This window comes from Heterodontus francisci, chromosome 2, assembly GCF_036365525.1.
Source record: "Heterodontus francisci isolate sHetFra1 chromosome 2, sHetFra1.hap1, whole genome shotgun sequence".
In the NCBI taxonomy this organism is placed as follows: domain Eukaryota; kingdom Metazoa; phylum Chordata; class Chondrichthyes; order Heterodontiformes; family Heterodontidae; genus Heterodontus; species Heterodontus francisci.
This window is the reverse complement of record NC_090372.1, coordinates 113,117,801-113,144,385: the sequence shown is the minus strand read 5'-3', so window position 1 is coordinate 113,144,385 and position 26,585 is coordinate 113,117,801. Positions and strand designations below refer to the sequence as shown.

Genomic DNA, 26,585 nt, shown 5'->3' with positions numbered 1-26,585 from the left:
GTGATGCTGACATCCTATGAAAGAATTTTAAAAAACCTGCCTGCACTGGAGGCAGAGCTGTTGCACTTGGACTGGGTTACCAAGTAACAAATAACATTTTTTGATCAGCTGGAGTGGCCTGCTGCAGGGTAAGCACTTTGTTTGGCACTAAGGTCACAAATGTGCAGAGGCCTGAAAATATAAGGAGGGGCATTGTAACTGAACAGAGCACACTGCAGGAAAGAACTAAAACTTCAATCCCCACCCCAAGATCCGTCAGGTTTCTGGCAGCAAAACCTATTGGATTAATTTCCAATGTGTGTATATATATATATATATATATATATATACATAAGATGTGCACATTGTAATTATATATATATATATAATTACAATGTGCACATCTTATGTATACACGCATATAAAGCCACAAACTTCAAAACTAATCATAAAATTACATATTTTTTTAATGCATATATCACGTATTGGTTTAGAAGTTTCTGGCTAACAGCCAGGACATGATAGTACCATATCTCAAATGAGGCCCCAATATTTCCATCAAGGGAAATAAAAGAATGAAGATGTTGTCTCCAGCCTTGGTAGTCCAGATTGCAAAGTGGATTTATATGAACATTGGATGAGAATAAAAAATGGCTGGGATGCCCTCCCGTGGTCACGTTCACTACCTTACCTCTTCTATTACGAATGACCAGTTGAGCAAGGTATCAGATGATTGCTGCCCATGGAATCTGAGTCTAGCATGGGTTTCTGGGGAATTGAAATTAGCACACTCAGCCAATAATGTATAGGGACCTACCTTATCTTCACTGCACTTAGTTTTAGACCTCAAAACATTGTTTTCCTTCAATGGACTAGTTGGCAAAGACAGGATACAGCTGAGTCCTACAGGTCAGGAGACCACAGTCACGATTGTTAGCCTGGGCTGAGTTAGGAAATCTTGGCCAATCCGGGAGTGAGTGTGCTGCAGTTGATCTCAGTGTTCCTAGGTTCAGGAGGTGGCGAATCATACAAGGTTCCAGCTTCTTATTGTCTGCTGCCCCCCACTGGGAAGTGTTCTGGTGTAGATGTTGCATGAAAGCAGCTTTGGGTTTGGCTGTGACACACCTTGAAATCAAACAACCTGCTTAAATTCACTGTTGGTCAAGTGTCATAAATAAAAGCTACTTGAGTGAAGTCCCAAAGGGCAAGTGCCACCTGTATCTACAGGAAAAAGCCTTCAGGAGAGGAGAACATTAGCAAAAAAACTGTTTAGATAATAAGTGCATTAAAATATATATATTTTAATATATTTATGTTTAATCTCTGCATTTCACCAGAGCCAGATCAAATATGGCTAATAGAACAGATTAAAAGTTGTGCTTGGGAGTTTTTTTGCAAGTTGAATTTAGCAAGTTTTGAGGGGTGGGGTGGGGTGGTGGTGGTGGTGGTGGTGGGGGAAGGTGATTATTAGAGGCGTTATTTGGAAAGTGCAAAGGAGCACTGGAGATAGTCAAAAACAACAGCAAAACTAAGACATCAGTCTGTAAAATATACAGTAGTTATAATAACCAACAAGTGCTTTGTTAACAAACTTGAACATATGATTGTTAAGTGGGCAATTCATTGCTTCAGATTATTCGACAAAAGACTTTGTTGCTATCAAGAGCAGTGATAAGGCCGACTGTCTTCTCTGTATTGTTAACACTGTGAACTAGCACATGTGCCCTCTACTTTAGTCGCATAACCAATATCAGATCACTTATTAAATCCCATAAGGGAAAGTAAAATGATGGTTGTGGATTAATAGTACCATATGGATGGGATGAATTTGAGCAAAGACAGGAGTGTCTGTCGACTATGTCAAAACAATTGCAAAGATGCAGGTCACTTTTTCCATGTGTTCACTTGTTGTGCTGTGCCAACATCACAAATATATTGGTGTTTTTAATAACTTGGAGGGTGTGTACTGTTGATGTGGAGAAATGTCACTCCTCTGATTTTGATGGATTAGCTTTAATGGCCAATAATGAATACCAAAAATGCCAAAAGTAATTGCTCTGACTTTAAATGCCAAAACATGCACATTGTTGAGACTGTGATCCTGTAAAAGGAGCCTGCATTGTTACAGAGTTGAATCTTGAACATGATATAGATTAAAATGAACAAATTGCTCAATAAGTTTACTTTCTAGTGGTTGAAAGACTGCTAGGGTTCGCTTGAAACATGACAGGGTGGAAATTCTGTATCAAGATAGAGCAGGGGAATGGGACTGATAAGATTGCTTTATGGAGAGATGGCATGAATGTGATGGGCCAAATTGCAGCCTTCTGTGCAATTATGACTCTACGGGCTGGATTGTGTCACGTGGCGGGCACCCGATGTCAGGTCGAAAAGGTGAGGGGAACCCCGGAGCCCCCTCCCCCTGGGAGCGATCTACTGACGCTCAGACACTTAGGTGCCCGGCACCAGGATCCTTGTACTTTTAAAGACGGAGATCCCGCCTCCAAGAGCTGTCAGCCAATCAGACGTCAAGCAGCCAACTAGTATTGGCAGCGCCACCAGGTGCGGTGGCCACTGCCGGTACTGCAAGAGGCCTTGAACCCAAGCCCAGCACTGGAGTCCAGACCCAAGGTGAGTGAGACGGGGTCACCGGGGCTGGACCAGCAGGCCCTGGTGAGGGTGGGTGGGGGCTAGGATTGGCATTTAGTGCAGGGAGAGAGGGATTCAGGGAGGTGGGTGGTTTTCCACCGGGGGCCCTCTATGGGCCACAGGTTTCTCACAGAGGAGGGCCCTCCACAAGACCGCAGGGAGGTCTCCTTGTTTTACTGGGCTACCTCCCCATGTGGCAGAGGCCCCCCCACTGTTGGTTAAATCCCAGCTGCAGCAGGAAGAGCCCCTTACGTGGCCAGTAATAGATCATTTAAGGGCCTCAAGTGGCCTCTGGGTAACAAGGTTGCCTTCAGCCTATCCTGACCTGACAAAATTGCATTGCAATGGGCCCTCCACCCTCCCCAACCTACCATTGGAATTCTATGGGCCCGTCTGCCTCCAAACTCATCTCCAGGGGGCCCTTACAATTCAGCCCAATGACTCTAGTAACCCTGCCACCACCACCTGCACAGATAGCATTTTCCTTGGGAGAGGGGCTTTAATTTGATAGGCAGGACAGATCTAAGGCAGAAGGCCCGCTCCTGAGCACTAAGACCTGGGAGGGAGTGTAATATGGCTTACCTGTAATAATTGAAAGGATGCTGCAGTCTAAAGGCCAGAGACATAGAAAATTATGTAACTCGGAGTGTGAGAGTGAGAGCACAGGAGATTACAGATGGCAGAAGAGGAAGGGCAGCTTCAGGGTCCTAAGATTCTCAGAAGAGTCAATGGAGCTAACAATGACAACGTTTAGGGCAAAGAGAAATCCCAGAAAACGACATTGCAGGCAGTATGGAGGCAAGTGGCTTAGGCACAGCTCTGGTGGCAAAGACTTACATAACTCACTGAGTACATTGGTAGGAAACCACAGCTGCCTTATACACTGTTGGGTAAAGCCATATATGACCCCTTTGGTCTGTCGACCCTCTAGGCTGAGTATCTATTGGTTGGGTGTTGCCCGCGTACGTGATGTCAAACTCTCCTAGCTTTTATCCACTTTCCTTCATTTACTGTACTTCAAAGCACAGGAACAATGGAATTCCGAGAGGTCACTTCCCAGGGGAAGTGGAGTGGGTGGAAGAACCAGACAGAAATGAAAGGAATTATGGGAAGAAGGTCACAGCTCTGCCTTTATTTACACGGGCAGCTACAGTGACAATGAGAATGATAAGAGGAAAGTTTTGTGGCACAGTCTTGAAGGAAAGCCTCCCATCTCACTTCCCTGTTGGTATAGCCTCTGCATCACTTAAAATTATAAACTCAGGAAAATCCAGGTCACATTGTTTCCTTGTCGAGAGAGGAGATGAAAGTATGAATCAGCCGGATCTGTCTCGCACTATTTCTAGAAATGCCTGCACACACTTTACATCGGGAGTTAAATAATGGAAGAAAAATAGTAGCTTTCAGTGACTTACTCTTGAGACTGACTATGTCATGTTTCTTGCTGTCTTTGTTGAGGAAATTCTGCTTATGAAACAGTTTATCAGGAGAGGAGCATGGGCTTTTTCTTCCTACTGTGCATCCAGCTTCCAAGCAGAAACAGGTCCCAGGTGGAATAACTTATTAGGAATGTGACTAATTTAGTCATAGCAAGTACTGCTTTAAAATACATATTTTAGCTTTAATTGATCTGTTTGCTAAAGATTTCGAGTTGCAAACCCTTCCATGACTGATCTCTGTACTAGAACATTTCTGCCGATGCTAAGTCATTGAGTATATTCATGACAGAGGTCGATTGATTTTTGGGTACTGATGGAATTAAGGGTTATGGGGATAGTGTGGGAAAGTGGAATTGAGGTAGATGGTCAGCCATTATCTTGTTGAACAGCAGAGCAAGCTTGAAAAACCAAATAGCCTACTCCAGCACCTATTTCTTATGTTTTTATGTTCTTATGTTGGTCTGTTTAGAAGTACTTTGTGTTTGTTAATTGTTTTTGATCTGTATGAAGGCCATTTCAAACTCCTGCAGCCTGTGACTGCTATCTGCAGGTCATAGTCCATTTTCTTTTTGGAAGAAAAAACAAACTACACTTACCTACCATTTCATGTTGTTTCTTTAGATGTTTTTTGAGAGGGGGAAAATGTTGTGGGTAGAGAGATATCAAGTCTTTCGACATAGCTGTATATTCTAGTATTCAACACTTGTTCACTTATTTGGATCACAGCTATTGTTTTGAGCTGATTTGTTTTTGAAAGTTAGTATCTCCTAAATAAAAAAAACTAGATTGCAGCATTGAAGATCAGTTCTTTTGAACTGTCATTTTTACAATGGTAAGCCACAGTTTTCTCTTTCAGATCAATATGGTTTTCTATTTCATGTTTGTCATTAAAGTTGTGACTAAAATAGGTTTTCTTTTTTGTATTGTGTGATGAATTCACCGAGGAGAGGGACATGACGGATGTTGAGGTTAGGGATAGATGTTTGATTACTCTAGGTCAAAGTCGGCATAAGGAGGGAGGAAGTGTTGGGTATTCTAAAAGGCATTAAGGTGGACAAGTCCCCAGGTCCGGATGGGATCTATCCCAGGTTACTGAGGGAAGCGAGAGAGGAAATAGCTGGGGCCTTAACAGATATCTTTGCAGCATCCTTAAACACGGGTGAGGTCCCGGAGGACTGGAGAATTGCTAATGTTGTCCCCTTGTTTAAGAAGGGTAGCAGGGATAATTCAGGTAATTATAGACTGGTGAGCCTGACGTCAGTGGTAGGGAAGCTGCTGGAGAAGATACTGAGGGATAGGATCTATTCCCATTTGGAAGAAAATGGGCTTATCAGTGATAGGCAACATGGTTTTGTGCAGGGAAGGTCATGTCTTACCAACTTAATAGAATTCTTTGAGGAAGTGACAAAGTTGATTGATGAGGGAAGGGCTGTAGATGTCATATACATGGACTTCAGTAAGGCGTTTGATAAGGTTCCCCATGGTAGGTTGATGGAGAAAGTGAAGTCGCATGGGGTCCAGGGTGTACTAGCTAGATGGATAAAGAACTGGCTGGGCAACAGGAGACAGAGAGTAGTAGTGGAAGGGAGTTTCTCAAAATGGAGACGTGTGACCAGTGGTGTTCCACAGGGATCTGTGCTGGGACCACTGTTGTTTGTGATATACATAAATGATTTGGAGGAAAGTATAGGTGGTCTGATTAGCAAGTTTGCAGACGACACTAAGATTGGTGGAGTAGCAGATAGTGAAGGGGACTGTCAGAATACAGCAGGATATAGATCGGTTGGAGAGTTGGGCAGAGAAATGGCAGATGGAGTTCAATCAGGGCAAATGCGAGGTGATGCATTTTGGAAGATCAAATTCAAGAGTGAACTATACAATAAATGGAAAGGTCCTGGGGAAAATTGATGTACAGAGAGATTTGGGTGTTCAGGTCCATTTTTCCCTGAAGGTGGCAACGCAGGTCAATAGAGTGGTCAAGAAGGCATACGGCATGTTTTCCTTCATCGGACGGGGTATTGAGTACAAGAGTTGGCAGGTCATGTTACAGTTGTATAAGACTTTGGTTCGGCCACATTTGGAATACTGCATGCAGTTCTGGTCGCCACATTACCAAAAGGATGTGGATGCTTTGGAGAGGGTGCAGAGGAGGTTCACCAGGATGTTGCCTGGTATGGAGGGCGCTAGCTATGAAGAGAAGTTGAGTAGATTAGGATTATTTTCATTAGAAAGACGGAGGTTGAGGGGGGACCTGATTGAGGTGTACAAAATCATGAGAGGTATAGACAGGGTGGATAGCAAGAAGCTTTTTCCCCAGAGTGGGGGATTCAATTACTAGGGGTCACGAGTTCAAAGTGAGAGGGGAAAAGTTTAGGGGGGATATGCATGGAAAGTTCTTTACGCAGAGGGTGGTGGGTGCCTGGAACACGTTGCCAGCGGAGGTGGTAGACGCGGGCACGATAGCGTCTTTTAAGATGTATCTAGACAGATACATGAATGGGCAGGAAGCAAAGAGATACAGACCCTTAGAAAATAGGCGACAGGTTTAGGTAGAGGATCTGGATCGGCGCAGGCTTGGAGGGCCGAAGGGCCTGTTCCTGTGCTGTAATTTTCTTTGTTCTTTGAATCCTTTGATATTTCCAGGAAATAACTTGGGTAATCTAATTCCTTAAAGTATGGAGTGCACTTGTGAATCTTTCTTTAATAATTGAGGCCAGGAGTGAAATGGTTGTCGAAGAATTGTAGACTTAATCACCTTATTTTCTATTGTAATTTGATGCAATTTTTCATTGATTTACACGGTGCTGTTTTCATGCAACATTGACAGATGTGATTGCTGTTTCATTGATTCATCGATATGCATTATTTTGGTGATAAAGTGTTGTACAAGATGCTGGCCATTAAAATAAAAATGCCTGTTATTTTGTGAACAACACGGCCCCTTGTCTCGCCTCATTTGTCTGCTTGTGCAGCTTCTGGTTTCCAAATACTGCAAGCTCAAACAATCTTTTAACTTGTGACAATGAAAACTGATTTATTGTGGCCAATTTCTAAGACTGACTTCAGTACTACATATGGAATGTGAAATCTGAATTTGATTTGCGAATCCAATAACTCCTTCAAACAGCTTGTTGCACTTACTGAAATGTTTTTATTATGACACACCGTTCTGGTTGATGTATGCTTAGGTGGTAGTTATACTGCAGCTCTTGGTCACAGACTAGTGTTTGTAATGTGCATTGCACAGTGGGCAGACTGGATACGCATCTAACCACATCGTAGCAAGCCCTTGCACAACAATAAAGTTCTAATAAAAGTTCACAGACTTGAAACCTTATCTCTCTCTCTCTGGACTTACTGAGTATTTCCAGCACTTTGTTTTTATTTAATAAAGTTTCCTGCATGTGTGCTTTGCTGCATACTCAGAGCATTGTTCCCAAGAAAGGAGTGTTGTTTTCTACTAACATTAAAAAGTTTTTGTTTGTTTTTTTTTCAAAAAAACGATTTCCAGGCAACCTAGACACATTTAAATGTGCCTTTGTATTGGGCTGGAATTATGCTGCATTCTATGATATCAAATGATGGAATGGTTCTGTGGAAAACAGGGATGAGAATGAAATGTCTCTCACTACCTATCTTTGTCCCAGCATCTGATTTGCAGTTTATGCTGCCACTCCCCTGTCACTGTACTTGAAACCTCTTCCTAGCAAGATGAAAGAGGCAGTATAACTGCTGATTGTTTTTGTTAAGATTAATAGACTCATCAAACTCTGCAGCTCAACAAAGTTCACAATTTAGAAAAAAACTATTTCTTCAGCATTTAAATTAAAATTTATTTTTAAGGGCGGGTTTTGGAGAAGCATAAAATGCATATAGCTGAACTATGGTATCATGTCATATTCAATGATCAACCTTGACTGCATTTAATTTTAATTATTTTTAGTTAATTTTTTTCTCCCTGTTTTCCACGGAACCATTCCATCATTTGATATCATCTGATTTGCTGTGTTCCGAGGTCACTTTCCTGAACAGGGAGACCGCAGCTAAATTTTTGCTTTTGTGGGTGGGAAACAGGAGCCGGGGCTGTTCCCTGGTCACGAAATCGCCCCCGAAGGGAAAGAGTCATTCTTTAAGATTTTGACCGGGGCACCCCCTTAATCGGCATGGAGACAGGTTCCCTGTCCAATTAAGGGTGGCAAGTGGGCTGTCAAAGGTGTATGGCCAATCAGAGGCCTTCCAGCTTGAGAGGAGCAGCAAGCTGCAGTAGAGGGTAAGTAACTGAAAGTGCACTTCAACATGGATGTGTCCTCTCACCAACTTTCTTAAATCAATTAAAAAGCAGAGAAAGCAGCCAGACCACCACTGTTGGGGGAGGGGTGGGGGGCAGGGGGAATCCCTCGACAGGGCGGCCTTTGACTGCACCTGTAGTCATGCCTGCAGCACTGACACCCTGGCCTGCCACTGGGTGCCTGCCTCCTGGCAGTTGAACTGCTCCCCCCCATCACGTAGGGAAATTGGAGGCCAACTGGAAAATCACAGTCAGCTTTCCTTAAAACCCCTTAATAAGGCTTTTAGCCAGCCTAATTGGCTGCCTGCCTCATAGTGGCAGGCAACCCTGCCGGGCCTGAACCCACTTTGGCCTAAATGGCTAATGCCAGGAACAGGGTCGAGAAACATCACGCCAGCTGATGCTGGTGTTTTCGGGACCTCTCCACCTTTGTTCCTGAATTCGGTGGGGCTGGGAAATCCTGTCATTGCCACTATTGCTGGTTCTCTCTCTCTAACTCAGTCAGCGCTAAGGTTAAGCTTTTTAAAATATATTTAGATGGCCATTTTGTACAAGATCTGAATAATAGTTGTGTAAAAAATTTAAAATGTCGTTAATTAATTGAAAGCTTTTTTTACTGAAATGCATTTGTTTAAAAGAAACCCTGCAGATGGAAGATTGCATTTTCTTAAATAAAGTTACAGCAATCAAACTGACCTAGACACATTTCCTTTCAACTGCAGTACACACTGCATTTCCACTGCACCCAAGTAGCACTGCTTGTGGGGATTTAAGACTTCATCCATTTTAGATTTTTGTTTATCCTAGCAGTTTTAAACCATTCTGCAAGGTATGTACTCAATGTACTTGAAATGTGATTTTAGATCTGTTATAAAAAGGATAGTAACCTGAGTGCTGAGGTAATGGATCTAACGTAAAAGTTTAATTGTAAACAGTCGTACAATACAGGGGCTTGGGTTCATGAGTGTTGAATTTTGCTTGTCCTTAATGAAGTTTCAGCAAGATTGGCTGCTGTTTCTATCCACGGGAATTTTTCAACTGTTGCCTTGCACTGTTTGTCAATAGTTTCATTTTAAATTTTATTTGATCTCTTGGTTGAGTTTTTTCTTCCTTGTTCTAAGAAGAATGCTGGTTGATTGTGGAGATTAATAGCTTTTTATATAAGAGCATATCCCTTAAATGAACTAGATTTGTTTATATTGGATACAAAACATACATTCATTGTTGGTTGTTCAGATCATTGCTTATTGAAATGTAATTGTAGAAGGATGAACATCCTGTGGAAGAAACCATAACCGCACGCTTTTAAAAGGACAACCAGAAGGAATATGCAGTCAAATGTACTCAAATGAGCCCTTTAGATAAAAGTTCTGAGAAGGTCTGATTCTAAAGGTCATGAGCAAGTCATCGAACCACTTGTGATCAGGAAATGTTACATCTGCATTAGATCCCCTAATTACTTTTGCATGTGTCTCGTTGGCTTGGTGGAGGGGGAAGGGAAGAAAGTTCAAATCCAGAATAGCAATTCGAGATCAGTGAATATATTTAATTTGCTGAATGCCACAATTTTAGAGCTTTGTTCAACTTTAAGCTTCTTGTATTGCATACTTTAATGGCTTGTCTGTTCATTTCTGCACCAGTGGGCCATTACCAGACGTTGAGCCCTTGAGCTCGAGGGCATGAAAAGGTGTGCGCAGAGTGAGGGCAATGGTGAATGTAGCCCTTGGATTAATGTAATGACTGGTCTAGTGAAATGGTAAAGGCATTTAATGAAAGGCCACCAAGGTTACCTCAGGGAGAAGACTGAATCGTTTCCAGGGGAGTTTAACGGAATCTCAGGAGAAGTGTGTGCTTATGAGTGAGTCAGGTGTCTCCCTGGCATGTCACATCAGACCCCCAGGTGTATTTCCATTGGCTGCCTGGTCTTGAAGAACCTCCACCTCATCCTCCTCCTTGGAGCAGGAGGTGGTGTGCTCAATGTGATCATCCGTCTGCAGTGCAGCTCCCCTCTGGAATGCACAGCATACCACCACGATAACTGAGACACTTGATGGGGCATATTGCAGGGCTCGCCAGATCTAGCTAAGCTTCAGAACTGCATTTTCAGAAGCCCAGTTGCCTGTTTAATGGTTGCACTTATAGTCATATGGCAGCAGTTCTAGGTTTCCTCTGCTTCTGTGTTGGGGTTCTGCACAGATGCAAGCAGCCATGTCTTTAGTGGATACCTCTTGTCACCCAGGCTCCATCAACAAAGGCCTTTTGGGTGGCCTGAACAGCTGAGGCACCTGGGACTCTCTCAGGATGTATGAATCATGGCAGCTTCCCAGGAACCTGGCACACACCTGCAGCATTCTTTTTGTGGTGGTCGCAGACTATTTGAACATTCAGTAAGTGGAACCTCTTTGTGTTCACAAACACGTTTAGCTGCTGTGAGGTAGCTTTGATGGCCACATGCGTGCACTTGATTGCCCCTGTACCTGATGGAATTCTGCCGTGCCCTCGAATCCAGTCATCCTCTCGACCTGACTGGCCTGATCAGTGCGGAACCTGATGTATTGCCCTGCCCTCTCGTACTTAGCATCCATCACCTGCTTGGGGCAGTGATGGCCGTTGACTGAGAGATCCTGCAAATGTCTCCAGACGATCCCTGGAATGAGCTTGATGTGAAAAGGTTGAGTGCCACGGTCACCTTCACCATCACAGGCAATAGGTAGCCACTAGATCCCAGTGGCCTCAACTGCTCCTCCAGCATTCCCCAGGTCTATAACCACCTGCCAGTGTCAGAGTTGCTGGTATTCTGACATCACCATGAAGCTAATCCTTTGTCTGTAAACCCCTTCAGCTAGGTAGCACCTTCTGTGAACATTAGCCTGCCTTATTGCCCTTATGCACCTTCCTCATCTGTGTCCCATTGCAGCTTCATGATGCTGATGCTCCTCTGGCAGGTCCAGCCCTGCTGCATGTGGCGGATTCCCTATCTTTCTCCCACTCTCCTCCTCACTGGAGGTGTCAAACTCTGGGTGCAGAGATCCCTTTGAGATTTGGAGCCTTCACAGCACAATGTCTGTTAGCCCCCTAGTACTGCCTGCACTCGCTGTAGTGGACCTGGGAGACACCCTTCCCCTAACAGCCCCCTAACAGCTATGGCCTTACACTCTGCAGTCCTTCCAAATGTACAAACCTTCGCTTATCTGAACCTCAGCCTGCCTGGTTCACAATGATTCAGTGGCTGTTACTTTCAGGCAACATTTACCTGCCGCTGAGATCTCCCTTCCTTTAAGCAGGTGAGCTGCTGGCACTCTATGGAATCCCTGCTCCCCTTGGGAACTCTAAAAAGTGCTGCAAAGTTGCTCTCAGTTGGCTGTTTAAACAGCCTCAGTTGCTGCCTGCCACTATCCTGCACATTCCCAATCCTGCTGCCTGACCACCCCTGGGAAATTTGTCTGGTGATGGGATGATGTCAGGGATCCACTGCAGTCCTCCATTTTACTGTACCCCTCCCCGCCCCCCTCACCTCCAAGCCCATCGCCATGGGGCCAGTAAAATTCTGCCCAAAGAAGTAGACGAAAACCATCTCAGCAGCTACTGTCAGCAACTCCGTCTATTCTATGTAAAAGGACCCATCATATGGGAAAGGATTCCCTGGGTATTGTCTGTCTCATATGGTACGCTACTGTATCCATAATACTAAACATTATTTCAATTAGTTGATGTAGGAAACCCCACCTGGGGCAGTGACAGGTGTGCAGGGGACAAGGAACACAGGAAGATGCAAATCCAACAGTTCCAGAAGGAGTAATTCCAGGGAGAAAAGTACAGACCATAGACTATTAATGGCATTTGTGTGATTTTTAAAAGCTTTTAACAATATCTCTACTTTGAAGCCTTCTCAACTCAGATAAAATTTTAAATGAGTAAAGGTGTTAAGTCTGTACTGAGTAACTACCGTATTAAAATAAAATGACCCTAGCTTAATGTATAATCAGTACACATTCAGTCGGGGTATCTGTTCCTCACTCATTATACTTAAGATTTTGAGTATGTACAAATAATTTTACACTGTATCATATTGTACTACATCAGAATGGATTTCGGTTGCATTTTTACCCCATCATTGATCAACATGGTTATATTTAAATAAGAAACTACTTCTGCCCTCTGGAGCTGAGAATGGAAATTGCAATACATGTGACTGCTTGACTTTGTTGTCTGCCTACTGAAACTATACACCAACACAGCACTGGAAGGAAGGATTTATAACTTGGTTGGTATCTGCTAGTGTTTTTCAATCACCAACTGATTTCCATTGCACTTAAATGTATGTCCATAGATTTTGATTGATGGAGGCAATCTGCTGAGGTTGATTGCATCTCTGCTGAGACATTTTAATTTACGGACCTTATTTGAATGGGGTTTGATCAAGTTTTAATGTGGCGCTTGGTTTGTCTGGAAACCTTTGAATAAGGTAAAATAAAAAATAATTGCGCTATGTGCAATCTTTATCAGCCCTAGAGAATGGTGGCCGAAGCCTTTCCCAATTCTGGATGACTTCTCAATGGGTATTGCAAGCAAAGAGGTGCCATAAGGCCTAAAGGATGACTGAGATCCAGGCTGTTGTTAAATAGTATGAAGTGTCTACATTTCAGGATACGGACCAAGTTATATTGTACATTTGGCATCAACTTTTCCTAAATCCCCTTCATTGATGCACAGATATTTTAAAGCAACAAATTGAATTGTGTAGTTTGTCACTGTTAGTTATAGTGATCTGCCTAAGGGCAGGTCCTCTGCTCATTTCTCCACACCTCGCGTTCTTGCACTTTCCTCTTCAGTTGCTTGTAGGAGCCTCCCATTTTCAATTTCAAGTTGTCTAACATCATCATTCTCTTTCTCCCTCTTCTTTCAATCACATCTTTCAAGTTCTCATGCGTTGGAATATGGTCAATTCAACCTTGTTGCTTTTCTTAATGATATTCACTAATAATCTATTCTCTTCCACCATCCTGAGAATATCTTCATTGCTTTTATGTTCTCTCCAAGTGACCCACTCCATCCTTCTCCAGAACTACATTTCACAACTTTTTAGTTTTTGGATGTCTGCTTTTGGATGTCATTAACATGTGGTATATGGCTTCCTTGGCAGAAGAGAAACTAATTTAAATACTCTTTAACTTTTACCCAAATGCAGTGTCAGATGGGATTTACTTTATTATGAGCGATACTAACTTACATGCAGTTGCTGATATTGTTGTGTTCCCTTTTTAAGTTGTTGCTTTACAGATCATGTTGTGTAGTGAGTTTAATAGTATAGTGTACTATTTGTCTTTGAGTTAAGAGGTCAAACATTTCTGATTAAACACATATCTGAGTCCTTTTGAAGGCAGAAGGATACTAAATTAATATCTATGAATGTATCTGTAGAATAAAGCCAGAAGTCTGTTGGTGAGTTATTAAGACTGTTGTTCCTGTAACATGCTGACCAACAGTTCAAAGGAAGCATCCTGATTTATTTTAATTTTTCCAACCACATGCCTTGAAGTGTTTATTAATCTGAAGTGATTGTATCATATGAGTCACTTTGGTAAGTGTGTTTATTTGAAATCCCATCAGTTATGTTCACATGGATCTATGGTTTTCTGTGAAATAATCATTAAAAGTATGATAAACAGACACAGTTTGTGTTTCAGTGTGCTCTGCTTTGGCCTTATTTTTGTACAAATTCTAAGCTGAAAAATGTTAAGTCTAGTTTAATATCTGAAAATTTTATTTTGACAGTAAATGTACCAAACCCTAATTTGATGCATTTAGCTCTTTGGGAAGTACGCTCCTTTTAAGGCATTCTCTGCATATTCAGCCGTGGAGTTCTTGTACATAGAGGCTTTGTAATCTTGAGTTCTGTGGAAAAATTAGCATTAATGTTTGCTGCTGCTGTTATAATAATAATGATGTAACACTGTTCTTTAATGTTATAGCCCCTGGAGATTCCTGATGGCCACCGAGCACCTTTCCCTTCCCACTACCGCAGCAGCAGTACTCGGAGTATTGACACACAGACACCCTCAGTCCAAGAGCGCAGCAGTAGCTGCAGCAGCCACTCACCATGTGTCTCCCCTTTCTACCCTACTGGATCTCAGGAGGGAAGCCCATGCTCAGCAGAAGACCTGCAATATGACAGGGACAAAGGTGAGAGAATGGGGTTCAAAATGTGTCTATGAATCCTGCTGTTGAGTGTGAAATGCTGTTGATGGTTTTTGCTTCCCATTGACCACCTGCACGCAGAGTCAGACAGGGCTATTGCCTAATTTGATGTGGCTTTTATTACAAAATGTTACATGGGTTAATCGTACCAACTTTTATTTAAGCATGCAGAGGTAGTGATCCCTGCACTACAGAGTACAAATAAAGAAATTACGCTATGATTTTAACATTCTACATGATCATTTAACAGATTCTACCTGTCAAAATGAACAATATTTGTGTTATACAATCAGTGGGAGGAATTATTGTTGTTGTGAATAGGGCAATGCCAAATCCCATTTTGCTGTGAGACAATGTTGCATTTTTTTTGGTAAACATCCAAGATTTCAAGTTGCAAGTACCTATACAAAGGGGTTGATGCCTGGCATTCAGGTTCCTGAAACTACCATGTTCATTCTGCAGTGGATTTATGACAGAGGTGAGGGAAGAGAGGAAAACATGGTGGCCGATTTTCATCTTCAACCCTGGGCAGAGCAGATCACGTAGAACATGCACAGTTTTTATCCCATTGAAATGTTGGGGGGGAGGGGTGGTTCCTACAACAGATGAATGAGTGATCCACTCCACCATATTACCGCTCAGGAGGTGAAGATGAAGATTTACCCCATGGTGTCCTCTACCATGGTTGCTCCTACTCTCCTTTACAGTAGTTTTCTATCAGCTTTCTGGGTATTGCTGCCACTGCTCAAAATTTAAACTTTTTAAACAAAAATGAAAGCAACTTTCAAAAGTATTTACCTGTACTTTTATTTTATGTCTAGAGTGATTGTAGCAGCAACAGCAGTCATAATGAAACTGGGGAAATCTGCTGAGAGGAGGGTTAAATTGGTCACAGAGGCTCCGGAGAAGTCGAGATAGGGCTACCAGCCTGTTGTTTTGAGAAATCTGCAGTTCGGAATGACTCGGATTATGTGCTACCTTATCTGGTGGGATTTGTAGATCCAGAGACAAGTTGAGAGTTGATAACTCAGGAACTCTTAATAGTTCTGTGAAGTTTCTGTGAAGACCTGGGAATTTATCAAGCAAAAAGAACTGCAAGGAATTGATCTAACCTTATCTTATTTCAATATGAACTTAATTATATTTTTGTCACTATTTTTCCTACCTTACTTTTTCTACTTCATTACTCAACCAAATCTAGCACTGCATCCTTTTTTGTTGAACATGCAACATACAAAATACAGAAACACTCTTGGATGCTTTCCACAAACAATCCCCATCATAGTGGGGATTGTCTTGTCTCAGTCCAGATAGGATAGGTCAAGTCCCCCGTGGTTAAAACTTACTGCTGCAAACATCTTTAAACTGCTTACAAACCTCCTAAATTTATTTTCCATCCTTCAGTGGTCTACAACATGTTCCCAGTTGGGAAACATTGAGCAGGAGGCCTTCCTGACTGGCTCCCACCTCCGCCATTTTACATGGGCCGGGGAGGGGAGCGAGAAATGGGCTGCCCACCCCAGGCTAATCAAGGCCCTTAAGTGGCCATTTAACGGTCACTTAAGGGCCTTCACCCGCCTCCACGGAGATTTTATCCATGGAAAGCAGGCGTCCGGGAGACATGAAAGGCCGCCCAGTGAAAGCTGGCGGCCTCTCAGCGCCCCGGGGGGTGAGACCTGACAAACGGGCACAGGGTGCCCGATTGACGGCTGCCCCAGCTTTCCCAACCACCCCCAGGATCTGAGACGTCTCCCTTCCCCCCACATGACTACCCTTGCCTCACCAGGGTGAAAACGTTCACACTGGCAAGGCAACCTTAACTTACCTGTAGTCTTGACTCCGTGTCCTCGGCTGGGCTGCAGTTCCAGCAGTGGCCACCGCTCCTGGTGGCGCTGCTGGGACTAAGAGCAGTCGGCCAGATGATTGGCCGGCAGCTCAATGAGGCGGGACTTCCTCCTCAAGCATGTGGAAGTCCCACCTCGGAACAATTAAAGCCCGGGGACCCGTAAAATGCGGGATGGATCCCCGGACCGGGCAGAAGCAGATTCGCCACTGACTTTTATGTCAGTGGCCAGCTCCCGTCCGCCCAATCTAAAATCCAGCCCCTTGTTCACCACTTTCCAATTATAAGGCAAGGAAACCAGCACAAACAGGCTTTCTTAGGTTTAAAGAGGAAAAGTTGAAATTTATTAAACTTTTAAACTCTGATTCGATTAACGCCTATGGATACATGACGCGCCCACACTAGCAAGCATACGTGATACACACATGCAAATAGAGACAGAAAAGAGCAGAAGAAAAAAATAAAGTGGAAAGGTTTGAGGCAATATTTGAAGAGTTGTTGTTACGGTTCTTCGAGCTCACTGTAGAGTCCTTGATTGTAGGTAGTTCTTACTTCTTGTTGGGGCCAGTATTCTTCTTAAACCTTGTTCACTGTAGGAGACTTTTTTCTCTTGGGGTTCATGTGTCTTCAGTGGCTTTGGAGTTCCGTGAGAAAGAGATGGGAGCAGGCAGACAGGAGAGGAGGTCTGCTTCAGTCCCGAAGCATTCTGCTTTCTGCAGGCTCTCAGTTCAAAACTCTGCAACAGTCAGTTAGTCATATGATTAACTGGTCTGACCACTTCTGTTTGTGGATTGAATTGGAGCAGGGAATAGCTCCTTTGTCTAAAAGCACTGTCTGTTAATATGTAAAGGTGTCTTTCCAGCCAGGGGCTTGGCAACCCCTTGTCATAGGCCATCTGTTCTTCTCAGAAACAATTTGAAATTCAGTGTCCATGTGGCAAAATTAACGTGCCTCATTCTTGGCCGCTGGGGGCCTGCATGACAACACACACATGCATATATAGAATAGATAGATAGAGAGAGAGGGTAGGATGCAGTTTAAGATCAAAGGGGATTAGGAGTTTGTGGTTCACAGAAAATCTGTTGTATCATAATGGGAGGAAAACATCTTTTCAAAGGTGCAGGACTGGATGTTTATAGACGTGAGCTTGCTGACATGTCGACGATTTCTGGTGGTTAAAACTTCAGACTGGAGGCGGTGGTCACTTTAAGTTCTCTGCCGCAGCAAGTTGAGGTGTAGAATTATCACCTTATGCTGGTCCGATCTCTCAGACTTTGGTTGGACAGGCTTACATTGCTTTTTTTCTTGATCTTCCTTCTCTCCCCAGAGGAAAACCTTTTAAGAAAAAATTCCATCACCTTTGATTTTCTGTTAGGTGACACATGGCCCACTCCCGTAGTGTGACTACACAATGTGTTACAACTGAGGTGGGAGGAGTGCACTGTCTTTTCTAGTTCCACTTCTCCATAGGTCACAATATATATTTAAATGTTTACTCAGGTACCAATATGGTCAATCATGTACTTAGCTCTTTATCCCCAAATAAAATAGACCAACCAGATTTCTTTAATAAACAACAAAATTATCAGTTTATTATAAAACAAGACGTATCCAGTAACAAAGCAAAGCATTAACTCATTGATTGAAATATGGAAGTTGCCATTTTATCTTAGCTTCCTCCCCCCACCCCCCACACACACAACACACACACCGATGAACTGAAAAATAGAGATTTTCCCTGCAGAGCTCTTGTACAAAAAAAAATACTTGGGCCAAATACTTGCTAATTCTTGAAGCAAAAAGAGAAGATATGGAAGGATGTCAGTTGTCCCTTTTGGTCTGGCATCTGGATATATGGAAACGGATCACTGGGATCTTTTCTGGAGCAACTCATTCTGGAGTTGTCGAGAAATAGTCTGGTAGGCTTTCCAGGAGAAATGTGGCATTAGGGGTTTCAGTTATCCTACTCTGGATTCGCAGCATTTTCAAATAGGTAGAGAAAGATGAGCTAGTGTATTATCTCTCAGCAGGCTGACCTGCAACTGCTTTCAATACAGTCGACACCCCAACTTACCAGAACAATATCTCCGAAGTGAAACCAACTCCTGACCCTCATAAATCGACATGTCACTTCTCTGTAAACATCTCCCCCAAGTCACCAAGGTTTCTGTTGTTAATTGAACTTAAAGCGTGTGATTTTCAGTAAAGGTTGTTTTCAAGTAAAACCTTTCAATGATACTTGTAAAAAAAAAATCCATAGACATCTTTCAGTTTTCTCAAATAAACCAATGTTCACAACTCTAAAATATGAATCCTCAAAAAAAAATTAAAAATAGAAGCACTTTCATAACAAATGGACTAGGATATGGAAGCCATGGCTAACTGTTCATATCCAAATGGGGACCATTCTGTTATAATGGTGCTACTCCACACCTATTCATTTTTCTTTTGGATGTGAGTCAGCTTGTCTCCAGAACCCTTTGTTAGTTTGTTCATGTAGATAGGAGTCATCAAAATGCAATGGTGCTCCTTTCAATTTTAATGTGTTCTCCCAGAGCTATTCAGACACAGTTAATGAGTTACATCTTTGCAGACAAGTTTGTTGATTTCCAGTACAGGAGAGGTCGCGTGACCGAGACTCCAATTTGTCCGTGGTACAAGAGTCCATGTTCTTGTGGTTTAGTTTAACAGTTGACTTTTTATTTTCATAATTCCTCCAATACATTATTCATCACGGCTCCTTCCGTGTATGTGACACATCAGATTGCAAACTACAGGTTTTCATTACATACTTTTTATTAAACTAGTTGTCTAAAATGGATTGATAGAATGGGAAAATTATGTTATCTACTGCAAAATGATTTCCTGACTGATGTGATACAGATCATCCAGAGTTTCCCAGCATTTTGGCAGATGTGATCAATCAAACATTCTTGAACATGATCAGAATAAGGCTGTTTAGGCAGAGTTACAGAGGGTATGGATAACATAATGGGCGACTTTGAGTAGAAGGCAAGCCTGTACATTCATCAGTCTAGACTGATTCAATTTACAAACCAGATTAAATGTTACAGGACTGTTTAAGAAAAAAAGAAAATAACAAGCTTGCAGTACTTTTTTTTAACTAGGCTCCTACTGGTAATGAAAATTGGCTACTGTAAATAAATGATGTTTTCTCTGATCCTCTGCCACTTTTCATGACGCAAGGTTAGTGGCAAGAAGTTATGTTGAATGCAGCTTAAATCAACCAGCCTAATTTTGTTTCTCTGTGAAGCAAATTTGAAATTTATTAAGTGAGGCCATTTTGGACTGATACAGATTATTAACCAGACCATGTAGGGCTGTAATATCTTGAGCTGTGTTATGAAGGTGATTTAAAATAAATAGTTGGTGGAGAAAAGTCTGTTTATTTTTGAAAGTGCACAGTATCTGTTTCTGGAAAACGATCTTAAAAGAAATGTTTATGTCACTCCTTTTCTTTAATAATGAGTTGTTGCAGTATTTAAATCTATGAAATATTTCTTTTCTTTCTCTTTCCCAGGCTTCTGCCAATGCTACTTTTGAGCTGACAGTTAAAAAGAGATCAGTCCTGGCTGACTCACTCGCCCTTTTAATTTGCACCCACTCCCTGCCCGGCTTGTAAACTAAGGAATTCTATCATGTTTTTTATGGCCTCTCTATATTGGACTACCAACAAGTGCATAAAAGCTCCTTAGTGTGATTCTCTGTGATCTCCCTACAATGTTATGACCAAGATCAGAAAACTACCCATTGGCGAATGTTGGTTATCAATCCATATCCTAGCACTTTGTTGTTTAGTGTGTTCACAGTTTCTAATGCTGTGTCACCACACTGCTCATATAAATGCTATTAACGAAGAATAGTAAAATAACAGGAAGGCAATTTGTGTGTGATAGTGTCTAGTGAATTAGTTTGATATTGTTTAGTCAGTGACAGTATAATGCCAATAATTTCAATAGACATGAGCATAGAAGAGCTTCTCTCCAGACTCGAATATTCCAGTGCTCTCCGGATCTACCTTTCATCTCCCATCCTCCATAAAATTAAGCTCATAAAAAACTTTGTGGCCCGTATCCTAATTCACACCATTGCATTCACCCATCACCTCTGTGCTCGCTGGCCTACAGCGTCTCCTGAATGCCTCCATTTTAAAATTCTCCTCCTCGTCTTCAAATCCTTCCATAGCCTCACCTCCTCCAACCCTGCAAGAACCCTGTTCTTCCAATGTTGTCCTCAGGTCCATTGTTCATTCCTACACAACATCATTGGGGGCTGTGCCTTCAGCCATCTAGGCCTAAGTGCTGGAATTTCCTAAACCTCTCCATCACTCCACCCCTTTATATAAATGCTCTTATAAATGTTATTAACTAAGAATAGTAAAAGAACAGGAAGGCAATTTGTGTGTGATAATGTCTAGTGAATTAGTTTGTCAGTCAGTGACAGTATAATGCCAATAATTTCAATAGACATCAGCATAGAAGAGCTTCTCTCCAGCCTCGACTATTCCAGTGCTCTCCGAGTCTGCCTCTCGTGTCCCATCCTCCATAAAATTGAGCTCATAAAAAAACTCCTAAAACTTACCTCGTTGACCAAACTTTTATTCACCTGAACTTGGGTTTCCTTCTCCGGCTCAGTGTCAGTATTTGATTATATTCCTGTGAAGCATCTTGTGATGTTTTTCTACATTGAGGTACTATATAAATGCAAGTTGTTGTTTGTATGACTGTTCTCAGATCTAAAGTAATGAAACGTTCAACATGCTAATATCATCAGCAGTCAACCTGCCCACTACCAACTAATTTTTTTTTAAGAAGAATTGAACTTTAAATGCATTTCTTTTGGATCTCCGACAGGTAGGCTTTAATTACAATTTTTTTTTGGAAGCGTCAGTTTTGGAAATGGTTGGGTGAAAAATTTGTCTCCTGTTTGTTTGGGCACAGAGGTTATGATTCACAACTTGCCCATGCCATTTCTATTGAAGGTGGGCAGCCTGCAAACTTGGTGCTCCCACCTCATTAAAGTGATTGTAGCATCAGGCCGAGTGGGTTTCTGGCTGCTCTTTATGCTATTGGCTGCCTCTGTGCTCAGCAGGGGACCAAACAACCTTGTGCTGAGCACATGTGATCCAGCCTGCTCTTCTTAAAGGAAGTCTGTCCCCTTTTAAAAGGCATGTTGTACTGAACAACATTGCTGGAATTTAAAACATGGAAAATGGAACACCAGGGCAAAGAGAGGTGACGGATTCAGCATTCGAGACGTTAGTGATGGAATTGAGCAGGAGGAAAGGCGCCATGATTCTAGAGGGTCCAGGAGGCTCTCATGGCCCAGACTCAAAAGGGTGTGGGAGCATGTGGCCAGGGAGTTCAACTCCCTGAGTCTGTATCTGAGGACCTGGCAGCAGTCCCACAAGAAGGTTGATGACCTCAATTGGGTGGCTAAGGTCACTGAATGCATCTTCACATGACATCTGCTATCCACCACACCACCAACCCCACTCATTGCATAATGCACCACATCTCCATCACTCACCCAGCAGCACACTCTGCCACTCGGGACTCACTCCTAACACATACTCCTCCTCACATTCCTACCAATGTTGCCAGCTTCACGCCCACCTTTCACTGACTTCACCTACCACCAGATATTCAGCTATGGCAGGAACATCACCCAAACATGGCAGTATACAACCACTGACATTCTGCCCTCTCTTGCAGGACAAGGTGGAACACAACGCAGAATGAGCAGGGGACAAGGACGCTTGCATCTCCTAAGTTCTACAGAGGAGATGAATCTTAGCATCATGTGGCTGGCTGCGACAGCCTGTGGTATCCGGCATCACTCTGAACATTGAGGATGACGGCATGTTCCTTCTCAACTCCCAGCCCACCCTCATTCTGTTAACTGGTATGGTGAGCAAGCTGCTGATGGTGTGACCATGGACCTCTTGCTTCCCACCCCACAATCCCTCCCTTTCCCTCATCAACCTTCCCTTTCTGATTTCCTACTTTTAGACAGCAAGAACTGCCTCCTGCCCAGCCACTGTAGCCCAGGAGGAAAAGAGAGAGCAACACCACAGCATTGATGAAGAGATCCCATCACTTGCTCTGACAGTCTCAGCATCCAGCTCAGATACTGGCACTGCACATATCTTGGAGGCAAATACTGAGTTGGGATCAACATGTGGTGAGACATCCAGGCACAAGTGGGCTGCAACCAGGCCAGGGTGAAAGGATGGTTCGTTTGCCCGCCCAACGGATGTCAAGGTTGCAGATGAGTTCCGCTGAAGAGGACTCTGATTAGGATCTCGATGGAACAGCGTACTGGAGAGCACTGATGGCATGCACAGAGATGCTGGGTGCATTGATTGGCCTGCCAGACAGCCTCCCATGATTTTGAAGGAGCATGGAGGAGTCCGGCTCCAAGTTGTTAGAGGACATTGTTACGACCAGGTGAGAAAAGTATCTAGGGGTCTGTTACTATCTTCACCTGGTCTTATTGTAACAGGGTTTTATTTTTAACACACTGTGTTTTGACCTCCCCCTTTGTGAATTCTTGTTACAGCTTTCCAATTATAAGGCAAAGAAATGAGCACAAACAGGCTTTCTTTCGTTTAAAGAAGAAAAAATGAAATTTATTAAACCTTAAACTTAAACTCTAATACGGTTCATGCCTACGGATGTATGACGTGCCCATGCTAGCATGCACACATGATATACACATGCAGATAGGGCCAAAAAAGAGAATAAAACATAAAATGGAACAGTTTGAGATAATATCTTGTTATGGTGCTTCGAGCTGACAGTATAGTCCTTTTGTAAGTATTCTTGCTTTCGTCGGGGCCTAGAGTTCTTCTTAAACCTTGTTCACATAGGAGACTTTTCTCTCTTTGCATTCAATGTGTTTTCACAAGATTCAGTTCCTTGGGAAGGAGATGGGAGCAGGCAGACAGGAGAGGAGGTAATTCTTGCTTCAGTTCCAGGACCATACGGCGTTCTGAGTTCAAATTCTGTTTTTCCAGTTTAAAACTCCCCTAGTTACTCAGCAGGTGGTCACATGTATTGGTTCCTTTGTTTCAACACCATCTGGTACTATGCAAATATCCTTCCAGCCAGGGGCTTGCAATTTTAAGTTTTAATGTTCATGTGGCGAAATCATGTGTGCCTCAGTCTTGGCAGGTGGGGGTTTTCCTGACAACATGTACAGAGCATGTGGGCAGGTTATCTACTCCTTTGCCATCACTTTGAGGATACAGCAACACTCTCTGCCAAATCCAGGAATTCAGCACAACACCTCCAAAAACATTCCAGAGTACTTCCAGACATTATACAAATAATTTCTAAAAAATACCTTCAATTTAGGTGCCTGACCCTTTCAGAAACATCGAGCAGCTTAGAACTTGTTTTCAGAATGACGTGTAAATTTGTTGCCTGGACCTGAATGGTACAATTTAGATATCCTGGCATTGCATCAGCCAGTTGGACTGTGTGATGTCAGGATAGTGCTACTTCACAGCCTTCCAGTACACGCTAGGGACACCAGCGTGGGAGCCCTTCTCAAGAGGATGTGCTATGAGAGCCCTGCTGGAAGTGGCTGGTGGTGCAACCCGGCCCAGCAAAACATTACTAGGCCTCCGGATGTGAAATTCGTGCCCTTTATGTTTCAAAAACAAATCTCCGTGATGATGTGATTCGAAAGAACAAATGTGCACTATAGAACAATCAACTCCATCATAGCTAGACTGATAAAGGAGAAAGTTAATGATCCCGTTTCTCTTTGTGTTTTCTCTGAATGATAACTTCACCTTATCCCAACAATGACCAGTTAACAGCTGACAAAAATTTGCTAATGTATGCTAGACAATTCACAAAGAATAATAGATATCTAGGAGCAGTTGCAAGACAGCACTCTGAGGAGGAGGGGTTACAGACAATACTTTAATCCGTGCTTTTCATGAGATGATTCTGTTTGACTCCAGCTTTTCTGTTGACCAACCCACTGTGCAGATTCTGATGCCATTGAGGTTCATAATAACTTCATGTGACTGTGAGATAGTTACTCATTAAGATCATTGGCAAAAGATAAGATGCAGAATGTAACAGATTATTCAACTCCGGTAGTATTCAAGCTACATTCACCCATTCATTCATTCACTGTGTACTTTTATTAAACTCGGCCCTTCAGAGATTCATAAAAAGTTAGTCTTGCAGAGGGCTAGTCTTAAAAGAGAGGAAATGTTTTCCATTGTTTGCGTTAGATATCAGAGTGACAATATTCATTGTGAGCAGCTGGTCTTGTATGGCTCTAAAATGCACAGAATAGAGAACACAGTTGTCTTAGTTCACAATCAGGCTGATCTGTTTTTAAGTCTGAAATTTTATCCATGGTACAGTTTGAATTAAATTAAAACCTAGGAAAAATATTGTCATCTGACCCCTGGGAGTAACTGAACAATAGAATAGTTACTAAATAGTGTGGGGTAAAATGGGTGGTATTGGAGCAGCTGCCCATTACACGCAGTGCATGATGGTCAGTTCCACTACAGTCAATGGAATTAAATATCAGGCACTGAATAGAATGGACGACCGATCCAATCCATTTTGTGCCACCGCCCGAGATGTATTTCTACCCACATAACTTAAATTAAGTAACTTAGTAGGAAACAAACATCATATTTCTGACTTTGGCCATTTTCGTTTTTGACTTAAATTGGGAACCAAACTTATGTTGATGATAACAATTATGGGCAGTTAGTGGTTACTTGGGCAGGTAGAGACAGTAAAATCTTTGGTGTACTACTGTAGAAAATTAAACAGGCCTAGACCAGCTGCTTCATCAAGCCTGTCACATATAGTCCTATTGCAACTGGGCACCATTATCACATTTCACACCCACCCCCCACCATGCCCCAAACCCCTCCCCCCCCCCCCCCACCCCTCCCAACCATGTAATCTGCTGGCAAAGACATAAACCATATATTAAAAAAAACTCTGACCCCCAAAGGCAATAAAAACACGTTCCAGGAGACCACAGTTTCTACAAGGCACATGACACAACACTCCCCCTCCCTTTTTACGTATGCAATATTGATGTCAGCCAAGGTCATATCCCTTTTGAATGTCTCTCGTTTCATCATCCTCTTGTAGCTGACCCAGGCATGGGTAGCATTAAATCTCATAAAAATATTTTTTTTACATGCCGAACAATGCTTCACTCTTGTAGTTTAAGATTGGAGGTTCAGGAGTATAATAAACAAAAATAAGGTTACGTCATAATGCTGTCTGTTGATTGAGTTATTGATTAAGTTGCTGTTATTTCATGGAATTTAGCACAGGATCATTGCAGTGATTCATGTTCCCATCCCATCTGTTGAATTAACCAGTTCAGAGCATCTTAGTTTATTTTTTATGTACATTTTTATAATGTAAATGATTTTTAAAGTTGACTTATCTATACAGATGTGGTTGTACATTGATGCTCCCAATGACTACGTCATGCTTTTAGTTGTAGAGTTTTCTTGAGAAGCAAGTGTATAAAAATGCAATGTTTCTCACTAACTCAGTTGAGCCACAATTCTGACTTGAGAGCCACTTTCTGGAGTACTAGAGCATACTGCTCCATGTAGATAAAAGCAAAATACTGCGGATGCTGGAAATCTGAAACAAAAACAAGAAATGCTGGATTCACTCAGCAGGTCTGGCAGCATCGGGTCACTGACCCGAAACGTTAACTCTGCTTCTCTTTCCACAGATGCTGCCAGACCTGCTGAGTGAATCCAGCATTTCTTGTTTTTGTTTCTGCTCCATGTAGAGGTGGCAGGCAGGTCTGTGGCTGCAATTCCTGACACGGTGAGCTCCTATTTTTTTTTTTATTAAACCTCCTGATTTCTATTGTCCACAGTTGACAAGTGAAGGACTGGACTTTTACAATAGGGAAAGAAAAATACCTGGTGAACAGATAATTCTACTTTTTATACTACTTTCTGTGTGGACGTTAGGTTAATGCCAATTCCTAATGACATGTCTATACCTCTTATTGGAGGGCTGGAAAAAGAGAGGGAAGATTATTGGAATTCTGGCTGAGCAGCATCCCCCCAGCTGACTGGACAGGCTGTGAATGGAATCCTAGAGAAATGTGAGATTTTCAAGTCAGGCCCAAAGTGGGCATAATA

The 26,585-nt window shown here is 42.5% G+C and overlaps 1 protein-coding gene across 2 annotated transcripts in view; it reads left to right on the top strand.

The window, feature by feature from the left end:
- Nucleotides 1–26,585, top strand: part of glcci1a (glucocorticoid induced 1a) — a 268,586-nt gene that overhangs the window by 223,251 nt on the left and 18,750 nt on the right. For both annotated transcript variants that reach the window (XM_068009636.1, XM_068009644.1), the window contains exon 6: nucleotides 14,328–14,538. In XM_068009636.1, the coding sequence (XP_067865737.1) occupies nucleotides 14,328–14,538 (211 nt within the window). The remainder of the gene's footprint in view (nucleotides 1–14,327; nucleotides 14,539–26,585) is intronic.